The sequence below is a fragment of the Ambystoma mexicanum genome, chromosome 11 (genome assembly GCF_040938575.1).
Source record: "Ambystoma mexicanum isolate Mex_15411 chromosome 11, UKY_AmexF1_1, whole genome shotgun sequence".
NCBI lineage: Eukaryota > Metazoa > Chordata > Amphibia > Caudata > Ambystomatidae > Ambystoma > Ambystoma mexicanum.
In genome coordinates, this window is record NC_090934.1 from 139,342,736 (window position 1) to 139,364,329 (window position 21,594).

A 21,594-nucleotide genomic window follows, 5' to 3' on the forward strand; every position below is an offset into this window, starting at 1 on the left:
AAGGAAAGAAGGAAAGAAAGAAGGAAAGAAGGAAAGAAGGAAAGAAGGAAAGAGAGAAAGAACAGACCAGTTGCTGGCTCCATAGAACACACTATCCAGTGTTAGGAGGCAGGGCACTGCTGTGGTCTGGAGGCATGCACACAGAAAGTCTGAGCCCTCCCCCCCCCCTCGCCCTCCCAGCAGGTATTATCCTCTTTGCTTGATACTGTTCTATATTTCAGCTTTTTAATTAAAAGCAGGCCTTTGTTCTCAGAGCTGTGGCATGTGGCCATTATTAAGATTCTCGGAACGAAAGGTCAGCTTTCTAGGAAAACCAGACGTATGTAATGCATGTTAAATATTTCCTTGGCAAGCTACCTGTAACCCGTCCCGGTGGCTGTGCTTGGCGCGCTGCCAAGAATATCCAACAAGGCACCCGCTTTCCAGGCGGGGCCCTTTCTGATCACTCGCAGCATGGCCACGGGGAAAGGATTGATTCGGACACAGAGAGGAATTCCACACAAGACGTGCGTGGAGTACGGGACGCCACGCCAGGGTTGGCGCCAAGCCCTACTCCGTGTGCAAACCTGAATCCCGAGGGCAGAGATCCGTTCCACGTCTTCCAGAACACCGGGTTGTTGGCTTGATTGGATATCAGGTCAACGCATGCGTCTTGTGAACCTCCAATGCAAGCAAAGAACACCAGGGGACCTGCTGCAGTAGATCACCCACTCCACTGTTTATAAAGCAAACCTGTGGGAGAGACGGGCCAAGTCTACCAGTCCACCAACGTCTGAAGCGTCATCCCCTGTAGGGAACAGCCTATGTATTCAGGAACACCAGGACGCCATGCGGATGGATGGGTTCAACTGCATGGGGCATGAACTCAACAGACTGGCATCACGCCCCTTTCACATTAAAAGAGAACACCCCATTCGGCTCCCAACCACAACAGTCTATGACGCGTAACAGTAGGGCCGAGGGCCTCCATCTCCTAAAACCCTGAGGCGCACACACCCTCCCACCACACCTCCATCCTTTCCACCATACTATAACTGCCATCCACAGACCCCCGCCTCCCTCATGCCACTAGCCAATGCTCCCTCCACAACTAACCTCATCCAAGCACTTTTCCCCCCCATGATTTCCAGGATCTCATCCGTCTGCCCTCCCACCGAGGTCAACTACAAACTTCCGGCCAGACCCAGACTCACCATGCCCACCACCACAGACATCCCCTCACCCTCCAAGTCCCCTCTGACTTTCACAGAGATCCACCAGTGCAACCATAGACGGCATTGCCCACTCAAGCACCATCAACTCAACCCACCCCATCCAGCCCACTCTCAACCGGTGAGCTCACCAATCGCCTACTTCTTCTTCAATCCACAACCTGCTTGAATAGTGCGCAAGCAAAGGGCACTCACACACACGCACACACATGCACACACACACACACACCCTCCACGCACCCTACTTCAGCAATTTTTATTTAGCAGATGGTCTTTGCTATGAGGTAGTGCACACTGAGTGCTCTGTTCCTCATTCAAACAATGAGTGTAGAGATGCATTGCCTCCATCGGCATGGCCTGTAGCATGATATGCGGCATGCATACATGCGATGTGTATAATGTGGGCGTGAAGGCTGGGCAGGCATGAAGGCAGGTTCTGCAATTAAGCCATATTGACATGAGAGTGCATTAGCGAGTGTCCACTGAAAACCCTTGCACACCCGCTAACCGTACCACCTTCACCAGGGTTATGAAATGATCTGACCAATCAGTCACCGGGCATTAGCAACAGAGATATATTAGCCTAACACACACCACGCCATAAGCTCACACACTGCCCCCGTGGCATAACCAGCTAGCTTGCTTGTATTGTATGTACTGGAATGTGTATGTATTGCTTGCTAGACAACCTTTGCCAGCCACGATCTGTAACTACCATGCCTTCTTCTCAATGCTGTTCTTTCGCTCCATATCATCCAACTCTCTATGTAACCATTTGTAACACAACCTCTGTAACTCAATGCTATATGTAACTAAGACAACCAACCCTCCTATGTAACTATTTGTAACACAACCTCTGTAACTCAATGCTATATGTAAGTAAGACAACCAACCCTCCTATGTAACTATTTGTAACACAACCTCTGTAACTCAATGCTATATGTAAGTAAGACAACCAACCCTCCTATGTAACTATTTGTAACATAACCTCTGTAACTCAATGCTATATGTAAGTAAGACAACCAACCCTCCTATGTAACTATTTGTAACAACCTCTGTAACTCAATGCTATATGTAAGTAAGACAACCAACCTTCTTATGTAACCAGTGCCCAGATGCCTCTGGGTTAGGTGTGCTATACAAATGTCTAAATAAATAAATTAATAAATAACTAGGTCACCATGAATGCAAATGCAATTATTTATCCTCTTCCCATACAATGTTATGTCATTGCAGAAGTAGTCTCATCCATACCTCACACATTGCCAAAGTGGCACAACTATGTCCTTGTGTATTATTAAGGAGTAGAATTCTGTGCAATGCTATGACCTCTGTGTAAAAGCAGAAGTCATTCAATCCACAGTGTTGATGTGTATATCATGCGATGTCAAATGTCACTCACTCAGTCTTCTTACTTGATCCTATGTCTCGCACTTCTCCTCCTCCCCTTCCCCTGGCACTTTTCCCCTTCCCTCTCCCTTGCACCTGTGCAATCTCAATGTCACTTGGCCTAGTAAGATCGTTGTCTCTGTCCTCCCTTGTTCCTCTCCCTTGCCTCGTCGTGCATTGAAACACTGTGTATAGGCACGCTATAAATACAATATATATCATATCTGATCCGGCATAGTGATCTTTTGTGTCCAAGAGATGTCAATGGGACTCATTATGAGGTCCCCGGTCCAGTAGAAATGCCAGAAACATTGCTGGTATTTATACCCCATGTGTAATTTGTAAAAGATTACACGCATGGCCATTTCATGTGTCATGCCAGAGAACCATCTACCAGGAATCCAGAGCAATGCACCACTGCACACACAGGAAATCCACAGTGCCATGAGGCATAGCAGCGGCAGATAAGCGCTATACACACACAACTCATCTCATCAGAAACATCAGACCTGCACATGTTCAAACAACCCATGTCTTCCAGGACCCCAACAGAGCACCAGGATGGGCTCAGACTCACAACTGAGTGTGGGTTGGCAGACTGCCCGAGTCTTCTAGAAAACAAGAGAGTCTTCAAGGTTGGGTGGCAGGCCAACAAATGCAAAGGGTGACCCCCCCAGTGATGGCAAACCAAATAGCTTTACGCTTTACTCGTGCAGCCTCTGACCCGTGGCTGTAGGGTTCCGCGGGTGGATAGTTACACGAGTAAAGCGAGTGTCTCCAAAATGAGGGCAGCCTGCAGCCTTTTACATGTTGAACAGCCTTTTCACCCTTCTTAAGTCAAAAAACCAAGTACCATTCAAAATGGGGAAATAACACCTTTACAGTGCTTAGAAGCTGGAGGAGCCCACGCGAAGCCCTATATAACCAGACAACATTGTTATTATTACAACTTGTGCAGAGCGAACCATTATGAAAGATTGTCCAAGAATTCCTTATATATTTCCTTTCATTTCATGTTTACTAAAAGCTCTTCTCGCTAATACACACTTATAAGGCGGACGTGGCCATATGAATGTTTAAATCACCCTTCAGAGGAGTTACTCAGATTGTCACATTGTGCGAATACCCGGATAAAACATGTCAGGGTATCTGCGGAAATCAGGCCACACTGGCATTTTCATAGTGCCATGCCCAATATATAATGTGTGCCATTCCTGGCACAAGATATGGCAGTTGGAGGAAGACTGGTCTAGTGGGAACTCTGTAAGGGGTGAAGGGATGAGTGGATCCCATCCATACTTTTGCACCCCACTGCCATGCTAGGTGGGGCCAATAGAAATATAGCAACCTTCCAACCAGTGAAAACCTAAAGAGCGGTCAAGTAGGGGTCGCTGATATTAAAGGTCAAGAGCCTGAAATGAAGGGTGGCGACTGTCCCGATTAAGGTCTCCTCTGAGTCCTGTGGGATGATGTTGGCCCTGCGCGATATCTCGATCCCTACAGTCCCCTACCATCTCTTAACACTTGATGTCTGCACTTGCCACAAGCTGGCCGCACTTTTTACCTATTTTTCATATGTATTACATGTATTTTACTGCTGATCCTATGTATAGCACTTCCCCTTCTCCCTCCCCCCCCACACTTTTCGCTTTCCCTCTCCCCTGCACCTGTGCGATCTCAATGTCACCTGGCCTAGTAAGATCGTTGTCTCTGTCTTCCCTCTGTTCCCCCTCCCTTGTCTCGTCGCGCCTTGAAACACTTCTATATAGGCGCGTTATAAATACCATACCATATACCATACTAAATTCAGCAATGCACTGAAGGCTGCCATTTCTCAACAGGAAACAGTATTTATAGTCTGAAGAAGAAAGGAACATTGGTGCATTTAACTTCTCACTTACTTGGTTCAAACATGGGAATTGAGCTGGGTTGTGACGATGGGCAGCTGTAACTTGCAAACTGATGAAGTGTTGCAAGACTGAGTGGTGGGAGCAGTTCCATTTGGAATCACCCTAATTGGACTGTTCACACACTCATGCTTTTGGCTGAAGCCTAATGGCGGCCATTTTAACCAGCATTTTCCCCTCAGTCCTCTTTCTATGCTGTGGTTCTGCAGCACGAGCTTGGATGTGGTCGTCCTCAGAAACATTAACGCGACTCAAGGGAATAACAACGCGATGTAGCCCAGACAGAGAACTTCCATGTGCGTGGAAGGGAGTGATACATCCCGGCCGAAGGCTAGCAGCACACTTCAAAATGGCGGCCCATTCGCGTGATAGCATTCTGGCAACTAGAGAAGAAAGATGCATTTTTGCCAGATGCAGCAAGACAGTGCCAAATATTCTGGCTCTTCAGATTGGCTGTATGGTCATTGAATCGTGGGCATTTCCTCTGTGTGCCACAAAGCTGTCATTGTGCAGGGACAGCCACTCTGCTTGGGCTATGATAAGTTAAGGTGTGATATGATGGGTTATTTAGAACGTGCTTAATACTCAGAGGTTTCTAAGCGTGGACCCGGGGATCGAACCATTGTTGCTCCGCATCGTCTTGTTTCAAGGCGAGCACACTGCCCTGAGCTATCCTCCTGAGGTAGCAGAATTTAATAGCTTTGAAGATTAGGCAGCAGCTTTTGAAGGTGATCCAGGTTCCCCAGGGCACAGGAGGGGGGTGTGAGGAGAGGGAGTACAGAACAGGTTAAACAAGTACAGGGTAATTTGGTCGGATTTAACTACAGACCAAATAGGAAAGAAGCATGCCATCTTCCTGAGATTTCATTTGGTCACATGATAGTGTCGTCCCACTGCATGGACTCCAGATCACATCACTGGAGAAAAACATCCTGCCAGTTGGACAAAAACCATCTTCTGGACCTTGCATCTCAATAATATGAATATGTGTCTGACAGGTCAATTGGTTGCACAGCACAGGTGTTACCTGCAATCCACTCTACACATTGACCTGTATTGCATATTGCACAGTCAACAACCACTTTTGTGACCAACATTGGTGCGCCCATTCACGAAATCTCAAGAAACATCTAGATGTTGCATTCTGCCCCTCACATCCAACAAATTAGTAAGAGTAGTATGGAAAGGGTATTTTATTCACGTTGAAGTGCAACATTTAATGTCATGGTATGTTATATGTTTCTTCTAAAGCAATACAAGCAGTGTTGCAAACTTCAGGCAAGAGATTTCAATCGGGTCAAGAAGAAAACCATGAGGTGCGTAATCAGGTGTCAAGGGAGGAGCAGAATCATGCCATGTTGCATAGTGTAATCCGCTTCAGCTTTAAGTTGTACAGGTAAGTGCACCCTTAATAGATAAGCTGTTTCCACCTGCTGTCGTTAGCTTAGAGATCTATTAGACTGTCATAAGTGTCTACTAGGTTTATACAGATTAAATCTGCTAGCCAGGTAGTTTGGCGCTTTTCCACAGACATATATTCATTAACTGTCAAGCTAGCACATAGCCTGAGATAAGCCTTTTAGGGTTCTAATCGATGTACCCTCTTTGCTAAGAAAGAATCTAATATATAGGGCCTCATCATGACTTGGGCGGTAACGCCGGCGCTATCTGTCCTACCGCCGAACTCCCCGGCGCTAATAGCGCCGGATCACGAGTTCGGCGGTAATGTTAATCCCCATTCCCCATTGAGCCCATTCGGGAATGCCCCATTCCCCATTGGGCTCAATGGGGAATTTTCGAGCTAATACCATCAGTGGATTTCCCACCGCGGTATGAGTGCGAATTTTCGGTGGATTTCCCCCCAGCTCAGAGCTGGGGCGAAATCCGCCAAAGTCCTGATTTGGCGGACCCTTAAATCCGGCGGTAATAGCGCTACCGCCGGATTTAAGTGTTACCGCCAAAGTCGTGATGAGGCCCATAGTCTAGCGATTATTTTCCATGGAACCAGGGTACCAGCCAGTTCTAATCCTAACTTTCACATATTCCAAAATTCTTTGATCCTTAGTGAATTGCTTGCACCGCGCAGCACGGCAGCTCACACACCTGTTAAATGGTTCCATGTGTTAATATCCCCACAAAAATATCGCGATACAAAAATAGCGCCATATTTTTGCAGCAATATTAAGCCATGGAACCTGCGGGGATACCCCTGCAACCTCCATAACTTTTTTAATGGAGCGGGGTACACCCCTGCAACTCCCAGTCCTAATTGCCCCATAAACTATCCCCACTAATAATAATACCCATGGCCTTACCCCACGACCATATATATGGCAATATTAATGGTGGGGATAATATTACCCGATACCTGTCAAACAGAAAGTGCTTAGAAGCAAGCTAAGCCACAGCATGAAGAGCTGGATGAAAAATGCAGATGGGATCTTCCGAAGGGCTTGAGGTGAAGAATGAATTTAATGGACTTGCAGAGAGTTTGCGTAACTATCTTCCACTGTATGTGGGATTATTATTCTTGGCACTCTTCTATTGATTCCCATTTATCTCCCTGTTTTTATTGAACGGGCGCCACACAGGCCCCGCAGACTCTAAAGCCTGTGCTTCGAATGAGCGATAAATTAGGAGAAGTACAGGCTACGGACGTCAACATCGACAAATCCCCACTCAAGATGGAAACATACTCCATGTTATGGCAGCCATCTTCACGCTCAGATTTATGGCCGACCCAAGATCGCTGGATCATTTTGGATCATTTTCATGCCAAAAGCGCCGTAGCTTCAGTGGAGTTAAGAGAGGAGAGATAAGGAAGTCGTTTATGAAAGGAAAAAGGAATTGAGTGCATTTACCAGTTATATAGTGTGTCAGTCTGGTAAGATGCAAAGTCCACCCTGCTCCTGCAGACTGGTTCTGGATTACTTTGGGACAGGAAGACAATGAACTAGAGCGAAACACCCAAAAAGGCAAAAAGACCATATATGTAGGGGGTAAAGTTAATGAAAAGGAATGGGGTAAGGTAGGGAGACTGTGGCGGTTTCCCTTGTGTGTGTGTATATATATATATATATATATATATATATATATATATATATATATATATATATATATATATATATATATATATATATATATATATATATATGTAAAAATGGGGGAATAGACAAAAGAATCATGGGGCTTTTGGGATTCAGGCTTTTTTCCTCAATCTTTTCACACAGATCCGAAATAGAGCACCCCGGTTGGGGATCTGATCTTCCATAAAGGTCAAAGGTCATATATGCTTTCTCATAAGGCGGTACCTCCAAACAGACACATAACATTGCCAGTACACACATTTGCAGACGGTGTAGGACACATCTAAACTGCATCACAGCCGAATACATGATACGATAAGTCATTTATAACGCACCAGTACAAAAGTGTTTCTAGGAGCGACAAAGGCCAGCTGGAGCACTCTCCTCCAGAGGGCATAACATCCACAGTGCTGGTGCATTTCTTCAGAGACTCTTGGCCACAACTCTAGTGGGCACATTCTCAGACAAGAGACCGCACCTCTAGGAGACATCCTCCCAAAGAAGAGATAACACTGTCACAGAGGAGAGGACACCAACGCGTGGATCATCCTTTGCAGAAGAGAACATCAGCAAGTCTGTTGGTCACAGTCGCAGAGAAGATATGATGTGTTATTTATAACGTGCTTAATACCCAGAGGTTTCTAAGCGCGGACCCAGGGATCGAACCTGTGTTGCTCCGCGTCGTCTTGCTTCCAAGGCGAGCACGTTGCCCCTGAGCTACGCTCCCGAGGACAGAAGAGGACACATCTCCCACAAAGGGGGGAGGAGCCCACACCACTAGTGCAGACCTTCTAACTGGTTTGAGACCACAGATCAGTGTTTTTGGTGTTAAGAGGCAGATTTTAAGATGGTTCCGTCTTTGCTTTAATTCTTTCCTGGCTGTATTAACTCCTTATTCATTGTATTTCCTACCAGTCAATTACTAACTCACACCATTTGGAAAGAGGCAGTTGCTTTCTCAACGTGCTCCGCCGTGCGGCGCAACCACAATCTCACAATAAGCTGAAGACAACTAAATTGTGAACGATGGAGAAACTCTGGGATACTCCTGGATCAGATAAAGATTTGAAGAGCAGGAGCTAAGAGCCATTCCTGGATATCAGGCGTAATTCAGGCATCACCCAGCAGAAGTCCTCCAATCAAAAGGCAACCCCTACCGCCCAAAGAGGACACAGAGATTAAGCAGCAACATATGTACCTTGTGAGGAGGACGCACTGCCTTCTCTCTACCCTCATAGCAAAACTGTGGAACTCAATCCCAAAATGAATCCAGACAACAGAAGACCATCCTACTTTTCAGAAACATTTGAAAACCTGACTTTTCAACACACCGCGATAGAGAACTGTCCACAACCCCGTGAAATAGACAAACTACAACAGGCTGCTACAACGATACCACCACTAGATGACCAGACTCCTGTTTCAAACAATGCAACCTCAAAACAAACACATTGACCTAAATACCCTCTGGGACAAAAGATAGGAACAGGCCCAAAAATAGGTAACTTTCCTAGGCAAATTTCCCAAGAGCCAAACCCCACACACCAGAGAATGCAGAATATCAACATAGAACGAATATACAATCAGAAGCACATTTTCAGAACAATCAAAAACACCCCCAGGAATCGAACCCACCAGGGCTCCTAAAACAATCCAATTGACTAACAAGCACACTTTTCCGACATCTCACTCAACACACCCACGCCAAACCCGCGACGCAACATACGATGAAAATAAATACCTGTAAACATCACAGCATAGTCAAAACTCTACTCTACATCTCTCAAACAAACTGCTAAAACCCATCTACAATGGATTGATCCTCACCCCATAGGCCTCCCATCTGAATACACACACCTCTGGGGAAACTCCCCTAACCACCTAGAGAACTCACCCACAAAGATGCCAGTTGGTCCTGGTTCTACCAGCACCAAAAGGTTGAGCACAACACCTTGTCTTTTCTTGCTAACCCCTAACCATTCCTGCACTTTACTTCTCTTTCAGACCCACCAGAGCGCGTGTAGACTATGCAAATGGCAGTGCTGCGTGGTACTCATCCAAACAACAAAACACAACAGTCTTGGGAAGATAGCTCAGGGGCAACTCACTTGCTTTGTAAACAAAACGACACCTAGCAACACAGGTTAAATCCCCAGATCCGCACTTAAAAACCCTTTGGGTATTAAGTGGATTATAAATAACCAATTACAATGTTACAATTACAACAGTAGGCATGAGCTACCTCTGGGGATCGAGGATTTAATTCATAGTGAGCTAGAAATCTAACATTCCTGTCAAATGCAAACTAACATTTTGTCCATTATATATATAACCAGACCTTCTAGGATTCTGCTGCATGAAATGGCAAATATTGCGGCACAAACCTTTATTTATTACAGGATTTTTGTGGGACAATTTTGTATTAACTGGAGGGTGTAAAATTGCCACATTGCAGGAAAGAGGCAGAGTGCAAGGCTACAAGAGAGCCAGGGTATCATTATTATTTATCTTTTGTATTAATTTAATAGGAAGAGTCCCAGATGTCTCTGGCTTGGCAGAACAGTGTTTGTTTTGGCTACCTTTTTGGTTTAATGTGCATGCCTATTTAATAGTATTAACTAAATTGATCATTATCAGTTGTAATGCTGAAAATATTCCCCTTCTATGTTCTCCAATCCCCCAAAAACCCACACAACTCTCACCAACATACATCACCCTTCTCACCAACTCTCCATCACAACTTGCATTCCTGAACCTCTCTGTCATACAAATACTCACATGCTATGTCACACTGTCAAGTCACAATTTGCAATCCCCAGCCCCTGCCACACTCCAAATCATACTCCCAACTCACACCTTACACTATCAATTCCTCCTGCAATATACAGTCCTTCATTCTTTTGTGATGCTTCTGCATCTTGCATCTCTCTCCTTTCCCTCTCATAGTGTGACCATTTTTTCATTTATTTAATTTAAAATGTAGATTTTGACCCACATCCTCAAGAAATGGGGCATTTAAAAATAGAGCCGAGGATATGCTATTTTTAGACAACCCATTTTTGGAAATGAGCAGGTCACCTTATTCTCAAAGGTGACTGGCGCATTTCCACGGACTTGAGTTGTAGCGCAAAGTGTAATTATTTGCGGCGGAAAGGACCGTAGTCAATTTCGCCGCAAATTGATTTGCACTTCCAGTTACCCCAGGGTTTGGTTGCACTATACAAATAAATAAACTAAACTAAAACTAAACTTCAGCCAAACAACCCAAAATGTACCTTTCACCACCACCCTATCCCCTCCCCTACTTAACTGCTTTGTCGCTGCCACTTCCCCTGCAACCCTGCAGTGTCAGATCCATCTCTCTAATGCGAGTCGGATCCGACTTCGGGGGGGTGCCTTTTTTAGTCATCTTTTTTTTCGGTCCCCTGCCTCAAATTTTGAGGAAGCGGGGGACACCCCTGCAATTCCCAAGCCCAAAAATACTGAACATGTGGAGCGGGTGACACCCCTGCAACACATGTTCGGTATTTATAAAAATTGATTGAATGGTCATGGCCGAAATAGGTAAAATTGCACCATTCAATCGATTTTTGGCCGTCAAAATGGGTAGTACCTTGATTAGAAGCGCTCTCCCGACAGTGTTCTGCAAGCTCCCAGCGCCTTTCACAGGGACAGACCCTTCAGGAGCCTGCCACTGTAAAATGCGACCCAAAAAACACATTTTTATCCTGTTTGAGAAACAGAATTGCAAGCGACACAGCAGCGGTTCATACCTTAAAATAAATGCATGACAGGGTCAGGAGTACCCTGTCATTTAGTGGCACCCCCACATCCCGTGCGTGTAGTGTTGCCTACAATTTTTACAAATTTAAAAGTGCATCTTGCTTTGAAATGTGGAATGCGCTTTTAATTTGGCAGAAACGCCCCCTGATTTGCTCAAGGAGGTGAAAAAGGCCATCTGAATGGGCGCGCATATAAAATGTACCCATTCAGGTGTCCCTTGTGGATTGGGCTGCTCTTTTTTTGGGCGCAAGTGATGAGATGTGTTAGTGCATTTCATTTTTTACGTAAAAAAGGTTTTGAGAACCTGGCACCCTGAGTATTTTTTTTTAAACAGCAGTGTTTTCAGATTTCATTTTTATTTAAAAAAGAATGCTGTTTTTGTGTAATTTTGCGCAAAACGGCCGTTTTCTCGGCATTTTGCGGGATTGCAAAATCTCTATAAACTGGAGGGTCTGTATAACCCAATCTGTTTACATGCGCTTTAGAGGTGCCCTTGTGCAACTTTATACACATACCTACACACAAATATAATATCACATAGGTATGTTTGCCTGGAACCAGTTGAACTGGGGTGTCAAAAGAAGCTCTTTGGAGCTTTCGGTGACCCGCTAACTAGGGTCCTCTAGGCTGCAAGTAGGAGCTAAATAGTTGCCAACCACTATGTTTCCTGAGAAAATATAAGTAAATCAAGTGGCAGATGAAAAAGGATTCAAATCATGAGATCCTATAGCAGAGTTTTCTGTCTGACCATGGCAACTTCGGAATGACTTATTGTTGAGGCGTGCAATAGTAGAATTTCTCCATCTATTATAACTCCAGCTGCACACCCATTCAGCAGCCAACTGCACATCAGGTCCACACCCAACTGCCACGACTATCCAGGACGAGTAACCAGGAAAACACTAGGTACAACCAACCATCTACCACCAAACCCGCAGGGGATGTCAGCCTCCAGATCTGGAGAGGAAGCGAGATTGGCTGACGAGCCACAACCAAGAACGTTGGTAGATACCATTAATACCATTAATACCATTGAGCGGCAACCAAAGACCCATGCCAGAGGCATCGCCAAACCTACCGACTTTCACCCCTTCCTTCCTTCCTCCAACATAACCAACGCCACTACACATGACTAGAGGCTAGCCACACTACACATAAACACACTGAGAATGAATCTAATGTTTGCACCCTACAAACTCTCTGATATTCTGGAAACAACACTAGAGGGAACACCCCAGCACATAGTCCATAAATCCATCAACACTACACAAATGCACAGTTACAATATATTCCTCCACCCAACAGCCATCCACGATTCTGGACCCCTTATGTATACAACTAACCAGTGCACATGACCACAATCCCCACCCTAACATCACATGTCATACACACCCAACACAAACACTAGCACACATCTGTGGCACTGAGTCCTACCCATATGATTACAACACACAGGGCTTCCCGAATCAACTCCCATATGCAAGACAACGCTCACAGACACCAGTTCCTCCTGGTTCTGAACCCATCCTATCATTCTATCCCCACTAACACCCAGCCCTCTTCTCTTGCAGAGCCACATGAGCACCTGGAGACTGTCCTTGGGTGGCAGTGGTGCACGGTATAAATCAACATAACATAACAATTGCAATAAGACTTGGGAAAGTCGGGTCTGCTACCGGATCACCCCTAAATGCAATACGGAAGTGCAACCTAAATAATAATATATACCCAGAATTATTAATAAATCTGACATGGCGCTGTTTGAAAAATACAAGAATGGAATCACCCCATTTGTGTGAAAGCATATTCCCGACAGGGTGCCTTTCCTGAATGCCATTTGGTGTGGATCAGCACATGCACAAAATCGCCCAACGCGGTGCTGCTCCAGAAGCAATTCCGGTGGCAACTGAAAAGGTAAGGGGCACAGTGGGGAATGAGGTGGGGGGACCAGCTGGAGTTCGGGGGGACGTATGTCCAGAGTGGGTAGCGGCATCAGGTTTAGGCAGGTGGTGCCAGAGGAGGGGTGTCCCCTGCTTGTCAGATTGGATTTGGGTGATGGAAGTGGGGCAGGGAGCAGCTGGGGTGTCTCCCGTACCAGAAAAGGGGGAAGCGAAGCAGCGGCCCATGAGAAAGATTTTCCCGACAGCACCATATCTTGACCTGGGAAACCGGAATTTGGCGAGGCTTGCCAGTGTGGAATTAACTTGGAACCACAGGAAAGATTGAAGCGTGGCACTAAACTAATACGTAAGTCCTAAGGAGAGGGATGATATGTACTGTAATGAAGTTATCACATGGATTTAATGCGGATCCCATACAAAACACTCTTCTGACAGTATTGGAATTTGTCCAGAGTCAATACTGTCAGTATCTCTTCATTTTCGTGAGCTGGAAATAAAGTCAAGAGGAGAGATCCTGGCTTGACCCGTCTTAATCTCAAATGTAGCAAACAGCATCATTTCTCGAGTGATATTATTGAAAGGATACTTTTGTGTGGGAGCCTCCTTTTAACAGCAAGACCATGGGCCTCATCATGAGTATGGAGGCAGCTGCCTCCATACCGGGTTCCAGTACCGGGTTCCTCCAATGAGGACTAACCGGGCTATTCCAACCATGAAGGACCCGGTAAGTCCTCATTGGAAAAACCCATCCCCATTCCCATTTGAGCCCCCTTAGGGCTCAATGGGAATGGGGAAAGAGCTAATAACGGGCCCATTAATAACGGTTTTACCAGGCGTCCTTACCGGGTCCCGCAAGGGAACCTCGTAATAGAGCGGACCGTAATGAAGGGTGACGGTCCCATACCGGCACCCTTCATTACGGGGGCGCCATGGCCGTAATGAGGCCCCACATCTTATTCTTGTGAACAACTTACTTAAAAATAACATTGGTCACTTTGCTCATCAATTCATGAAGAAAACACTAGGAGCAGGTTAAACAAACATCCTAAGAAACCTGAACAGTATGAGTGTTTGATACCTGGAGGACGGGGTAGAGGATAAAACAAATCTTGCCTCAATGTAAGGAGTCACACCCAGATCCGGGGTTAAACTACATATTTTCAAAAAAACATGAGCAACATGTTTGGAAATGTATGCATGAACTCATGATCCTTGTGCACAATCTTGCCCTCACTGGGACCGGAAATATTTTGCCATGATCTATCAACTGTTGTGAAGTGACCCGAATCCCCCAAAACAAGCGTCAACTGTTACTGAAGATCCTTCCAAAATAGGGGTGCTCGCCTGCCTCATGTTTTCATCTCAGTGTGCAGAGGAAGAGGGAATCAGGCATCAAAGATCGGGAAATGAGGGAGATGGGATATGGCAGATCACCCAGGATATGTTCTCCACTCCAAGTGCCAATGATCACCCCAGGCAGACCAAAAACCTGGAGTGGATCTGGAAATGCACAAACTGGAGTCAAAATAATAAAACCTACAGAGAAACAAACATTCCAAAGAAGACCACCTTCCTGGCCAAAATAAGGGAGCTGTAGGAAACACACTACAAACACTACCCATTAAGAGCAGGTCTACTGGTTCCCACACCCCCATTGGAAGCACAAGTCACATCTCTCTCCTGCCCTATTACATGGGAGGAGAAACGGTTCTTCTGATACCCAAGCAGACAGGAGGTTTCACAAACATTCATACTGCCCTCGCGAGAAGAGGGAACATACAAAAAGAATAAAATCAGAGCAGGGGAGTGAAGTAGCCGGCAGTGTAGAAGAGTGAAGGCAACCATTCAGCAGTACGGAGGGTGGAAGCACATGGAGTACGACCAAAATGGCAGTCCGCCCTTTTAAAGACTCCCCTGCCCCCTTCTAACTGACCAATAAGAATGCAGAGAACGGACACCTGGTGCTCAGAGGAACTCTGGGAGAGGCCATGGAGAATATTACACGCAATAAACACCAAATACAGGGGAGAATACCTTAAGGGCCACGTTCTCGCCTTGGAAGCAAGACGACACGGAGCAACGCAGGTTCGATCCCCGAGTCCGCGCTTATAAACCTCTTGGTATTAAGCGCGTTATAAATAACCAATCATATCAAATCATATCATATCAATGAGGCACAACTAAATCTAACAGCCAGTGAGTGTCACAGTCTTGAGAGAAGACGTGTTGAAGGGTACACGCCAGTAGAGGAGACCAGCTGGCTTGCTAGACGGTGAAACTCTGGCACTGTTCTGAGGAGAGTGAGAGTGAGATTGCACCCATGGTAAGGGAAAAAATAATATGTACTACAATTATGAAGGGGCACTGAAAACCGTCAAACCCTTCGAAGTGAAGTACTAGAGAAGTCTGACCTGGACAGTAAACCACAAAAGGATCCTGGACAGGGCAGTAACCCAAGAAGGAAACCTGCCCTGAGCAGCAATCCAAGAAAGAAGACTGGCCTTGGCAGTACTCAAGGAATGAAGCCTGGCTTGGAGAGTAACCTAGGAAAGCAACCTGGCCTATACAGGAACCTAGTAAAACAAATCCTGTCCTGGCAGCAACCCTGGAAGGAAACCTGGCCTGGGCAATAATACGGAAGGTAGGCCTGGACTGGGAAGCAATCCAGGAAGGAAGCCTGGTTTGGGCTGAAATCCAGGAAGGAAGCCTGGCCTGGGCTGTAATCTGGGACGGAAGCATGGCTTGAGAAGTAAACCTAGCCTGGGCAATAATCCGGGAAGGAAGACTGGCCTGAGCTGTAATCCAGAAAGAAAGATTGGACTGGCCTGTAATCCAGCAAGGAAGCCTACCTGGGTAGTACTCCGTGAAGGAAACCTGACGAGGGCTGCGATGCAGGAAGGAAGACTGGCCTGGGCAGTAACCAAGGAAGGAAGCCTGGCCTGGGCAGTAATCCAGGAAGAAATCCTGGCCTGGCTAGTAATCTGGGAAGGAAACCTGGCCTGGGCAGTGGCCCAGGAATTAAACTTGGCCTGTCAGTAATCCAGGAAGGAAGCATGGCGTGGGCAGTAACCCAGGAAGGAAGCATGGCCTGGGCAGTAATCCAGGAAGGAAGCCTGGCCTGGGCAGTAACCCAAGAAGGAAGCCTGGCCTGGGCAGTAACCCAGGAAGGAAGCATGGCCTGGGCAGTAATCCAGGAAGGAAGCATGGCCTGGGCAGTAACCCAAGAAGGAAGCCTGGCATGGGCAGTAACCCAAGAAGGAAGCCTGCCCTGGGCAGTAACCCAGGAAGGAATCATGGCCTGGGCAGTAATCCAGGAAGGAAGCCTGGCCTGGGCAGTAACCCAAGAAGGAAGCCTGGCCTGGGCAGTAACCCAAGAAGGAAGCATGGCCTGGGAAGTAACCCAGGAAGGAAGCATGGCCTGGGAAGTAACCCAGGAAGGAAGCATAGCCTGGGAAGTAACCCAGGAAGGAAGCATGGCCTGGGCAGTAATCCAGGAAGGAAGCCTGGAATGGGCAGTAACCCAAGAAGGAAGCCTGGAATGGGCAGTAACCCAAGAAGGAAGCCTGGAATGGGCAGTAACCCAAGAAGGAAGCCTGCCCTGGGCAGTAACCCAAGAAGGAAGCCTGGCCTGCGCAGTAACCCAAGAAGGAAGCCTGGCCTGGCAGTAACCCAGGAAGGAAGCATGGCCTGGGAAGTAACCCAGGAAGGAAGCATGGCCTGGGAAGTAACCCAGGAAGGAAGCATAGCCTGGGCAGTAACCCAAGAAGGAAGCATGGCCTGGGAAGTAACCCAGGAAGGAAGCCTGGCCTGGGCAGTAACCCAGGAAGGAAGCCTGGCCTGGGCAGTAACCCAGGAAGGAAGCATAGCCTGGGCAGTAACCCAAGAAGGAAGCATGGCCTGGGAAGTAACCCAGGAAGGAAGCATGGCGTGGGCAGTAATCCAGGACGAATCATGATTCCATGAAAGAAGACTTGCCTGGGGAGTAACGGGGGAAACAGATATTTTGACCTACACAGGCTTTCCTGCATAGAGCAGAGAGGCGAGGAGGGATGGGAAGAGGCGAGGAGGGATGGGAAGAGGGAGAATTCCTTTATCTATAACCTCAGAGCATACATTTGTTAATCCCAACCTCACATGTCGCTTTAAAATGACCTTATTATGTTATATTAACGTCCTGTACATTCTATAGGTGTTTTCCCCAACCCAGCAGAGCATATTGGTTAAATAAAAACCATCGAATCATATCTCACATGTCTGTGTTTCTGTTGGTCCACACACCACAATGTCCTAAGAAAGTGGGTTTATTATTCCCTTATAACGCATAGGTGCCCCAGCATTTGGGGAGGGGCAGTACATTGCGTGAATAAATCAAATCCCAGAGAGCCTCGCCCAAAATATATATTTTTCTATATGGTATTCAGTGGGGGTGAGAGGGGAGAAGGAAGGGCTAGCATTCAAAGGGTTAATGTATGTGTTTCAGTTGATGATTTGAAATAGCATTTTAAAAACATTAAAACCAAAGCACAGATACACATCTTCCAAGAAGTAAAAGAGTAAAGTTATTGCAGACACCGGAGAAGAGGTACTCTACGCTTACAGATCGTAACTTCCCATTGGACAATGCATGAAGCATGGGTGCACACCCCTGAGATATCAACAGATCATGTTACACCTATGATACAAAGCGGTGACATTACAGCATAGGCCTAATCAATGCGACAAAGGGGGTCATTCTAAATTTGCTAGTCCGGAACTAACCTGCTGGTAATTCTGTTTACCGCCACGTTTCTGGACCAGCAAACTACAAGTCTGCCGGTGGGGTGACCCGATTTACCTCCAGCTAAAAGTTGGGCACCCCACTTGCAAAAAACAGCCGATTTTACCAGTGCCAGTAATACTGGCAATCCCCCTCATGGAGTCCTATTGGACTCCAGGGAATGTGGATTAACCTGCCCTTACTGGCACTCGACAAGAGTGCTATAATGGTATTCCCTCTGGTGGTATCCCGCCGGATCTACCAGCAGAATACCACCAGGCTTAGAATGAGGCCCAAAGTCAAGTTGTGCATGGTCCATGCAAAGAAGATGATGGTACTTATTTGTTATTTATATAGCGCTTTCACCAAAGCATTGTATATAGAACATTGTACATACAATTATCACCTGACCGAAGTAGGTACTCATTTATCAACATCGGAAGGATGAAAGGCTAATTTGACCTTGCCTGGGTTCGAGCCTGTGACCTGCAAATCGCAGCAGCAAGCGTTCATCTCATTCATCCCACTGAGCTACCTTACCAGCAACAAGATGCAGGGGTTCGTGATGTCCCATTTTCAAGAGGTCACACTATGTCACAATATAACAAGGCCAGATTTTGTCCCAAATTTTAAATATACCTGACCTGAAGACCTTACTCTTCAACAAACAGATCACCAATCACTGATCGCCCAATTTCTCCCCAGTGGAGCTTCCCCCTACCCTGATCACCCTACCTATCCGTACGCCTGCCAGCCCCGCACCCTACTTCTAACTCCCTGGTTGAGTCCCAACTGTATAGCACTACAGCACTTCCCAACTAGGCTCACGCTTCACTAATCCCGCACAGGCATGCATACAGGCTGTGGTCTCTGAACACCAGGAGATTATTCTATGTTCTTGGGGTGGCAGGTTCCCGATAGAACCCACGATATGGAAAGACAATGTAAGGTTTGATGATATGAGAGATGTTAGGTCCTATGACGGTGAGTGGCATTTATCAAACAAGGCTATGGGCACCATAAGCAGCAGAGGAGACACTCAGGTTTACCAGCAGAGTCATCCTATACAGACTGAAACACTGCCTCTTTTAGTGTGGACCAATGTGGGGCCCTCTCCGCCTACAAAGCCAAAGTGGATGCCATTAGGTGCTAATGTGTTTCCTGATGTTAGTAGAATAGACATTGGGGGTTATTACGAGTGAGGTGGTAAGGGGTTAACGGCACCGGTAAAGATGCCGGAGCCGTCAACCCCTTACTGCCTCATTACGAGTCTGCTCACGGGACCCGCTAAGGATGCCTGGTTTTACCAGGCACCGTTATTAACGGACCGTTATTAACGGGCCCGTTGTTAGCACCCTCCCCATTTCCATTGAGCCCTATGGGGGCTCGAATGGGAATGGGGATGGGTTCCTTGAATGAGGAATTACCGGGACCTCCAAGGTCGGAATGGCCCGGTAATTCCTCATTCAAGGAACCCCGACCTGGACCCGGTACCCAGTAAGGGGTAGCCATGCCGCTAATAGCGGCATGGTTACCTCCTAACTTGTAATGACCCCCATTGACATGGTTGGAACTGAAAGGCACAGTGGACCCAAATTGGGATGGATGTTGGTTTCCTTTTCCTATGGGTTGCAGTAGGGTCAGTAGCAAACACTTGAAAATCACTAGAACTCTCCCACACGACGGACCCGCGCATTCCTCCAGTGTGACATCGGTATTTTCTCACATTTTCCACCAAAGGTAACATGTCAGGCTGCCCGAGTAGAAACTTCCTTAACAACACCCAATCTTCTAGCAACATGTATGTATGGGAATTTGCAGGTTGAGATCCTGGCTCACCTGGCATGACGGTTTTGTCACAGCTCACACACTTGGAGGAGAACTCGCTACAGTAGCAGTCGTTGCAGAGAAGTTCTTCGTCTTGGCACGTGAAGGGCTCGTCTGCCAGCGAGCGGTCACAACGGAAGCACCGGAAGCAGTGCTCATGGTAATGGCGATCCTCGTAGTACAGCTCCTAAGAGAACGGAAGTGGTGGGAGAAACATCAACTGGGTGTAAAGCACAATAGACTTCTTTCTTACTTGGGAAAGCTTAGTAGACTCAAAATGATATCTACCACATTTGATGTAGGCAACACTATCCTGATTAAGTTGGTAAATTAGAAACTCCTGGGCAATGGTGGTATTGATAGCATAAGAGTGAACAGAAGCCATTCTGTAGATCAGAGGCTTATTTGCCACTCTGCAGTCCTTGGATGTTAAGTAGAAACATTTGGCAATGGGCGATTCTGCACTTTCTAGATGTATGGTAGGGTCTTAGTACTCCCTAGCACTGGAACACTTAATTAGACCGCTCCTCCAATGCTAGTGGAGACTAGCACATGCATATGTGTGGAGGAGGAGAGAGTTATCCTCTGAGGATAGAAAGGGAAGTGGGGTATAAGGAGGCTTGCAAAAGGTGGACAGTGCACCATACTGGGGAAACACAGGCATACATGAAGGCAGCGAAGAAAGAAGGACAATGACAGGGAAATGAAGTCTGTTTCATTCAGGGGGTGACGGGTGAATATTCCGATCCCAGACTGGAGGAATAATTAACAAGCTGGGTGCAGAAGGAAAGGAGAGGCCATTATCTGAGGTACAGATAAAATACCAATTGCAAATCTGCCCGGCTGGTGCAATTTGTGGTTTCCAAGATAGAGAATACAACTGCGTACTGATGTTCTAATAACAAATGGCTGACCAGGATGACCAACAGTCGGTCACTGAAGCGCTTCAGTAGCATCCTAAAGGACTATGTGTTGGACCTTGTGACTATTGACCACTACCTGCATCCAGCTCAACTAGTTATCCATTTTTGTAAGGCATTGGACCACATTTTGAATTACATTTATTCCAGAGGGTTTGTTTAGCTATAAATGGGCACCCCATGACCCATACAGGGTGATTTGTGGTGGACCCTTCTTGCTCTTTGTAGCTATGTTAATGCAGAAATTATAAAGAGGCGGCTTTAGATTTTCTTTTATTCTGTTATTCCAATGTATATCTTTTCAGACTGATATCTGGCTCAGTGCAGCCCACTCCCAATCGAGTTAGGCACTGGATTCTCCTTAAGATCGCCTCTCTCACCGGTTTCACAAGGAGCACTTTACTCTGGAAAAACAAAGCCACTGGCGCTTTCCGCGATGCATGGAAGACCCCTGAGAGTCCATAGGGAACCCATGATTCCAAGTACTGGAAGAGCAATGAGTGACGCATGCCATTATAAATAACTGCTGAAAACATGACACAGTGAGTTCCCAGGCAGATGCCTTTCACCACTTCGGGAAATAAATGAGGGCCTGCTTTGCCATGTAATCCACACTGTGGGATAATATTAACAAACTACAGAATCATAACTTCCAAGTTCATCTTCTGCTTTAAATTTGAAAATGTTATGTCCTTAGACCACCAAAAGCATATTTGTCCTGATGAAGCCTTGGCTGATAAAGGAAATTTGCAAAACCGAAACTGGTCCACTTACTATCTAATAAAAATACAAATATGTAAACACTTGTATCAAA

At 46.4% G+C, this 21,594-nt stretch overlaps 1 protein-coding gene across 5 annotated transcripts in view; it reads right to left on the reverse strand.

Annotated features, from left to right (window-relative positions):
* FHL3 (four and a half LIM domains 3) overlaps nt 1–21,594 on the reverse strand; it is a gene marked incomplete at its 3' end in the record, with an annotated part of 254,792 nt that overhangs the window by 25,136 nt on the left and 208,062 nt on the right. For all 5 annotated transcript variants that reach the window (XM_069622668.1, XM_069622665.1, XM_069622669.1 and 2 more), the window contains 1 exon segment: nt 19,873–20,047. In XM_069622668.1, the coding sequence (XP_069478769.1) occupies nt 19,873–20,047 (175 nt within the window).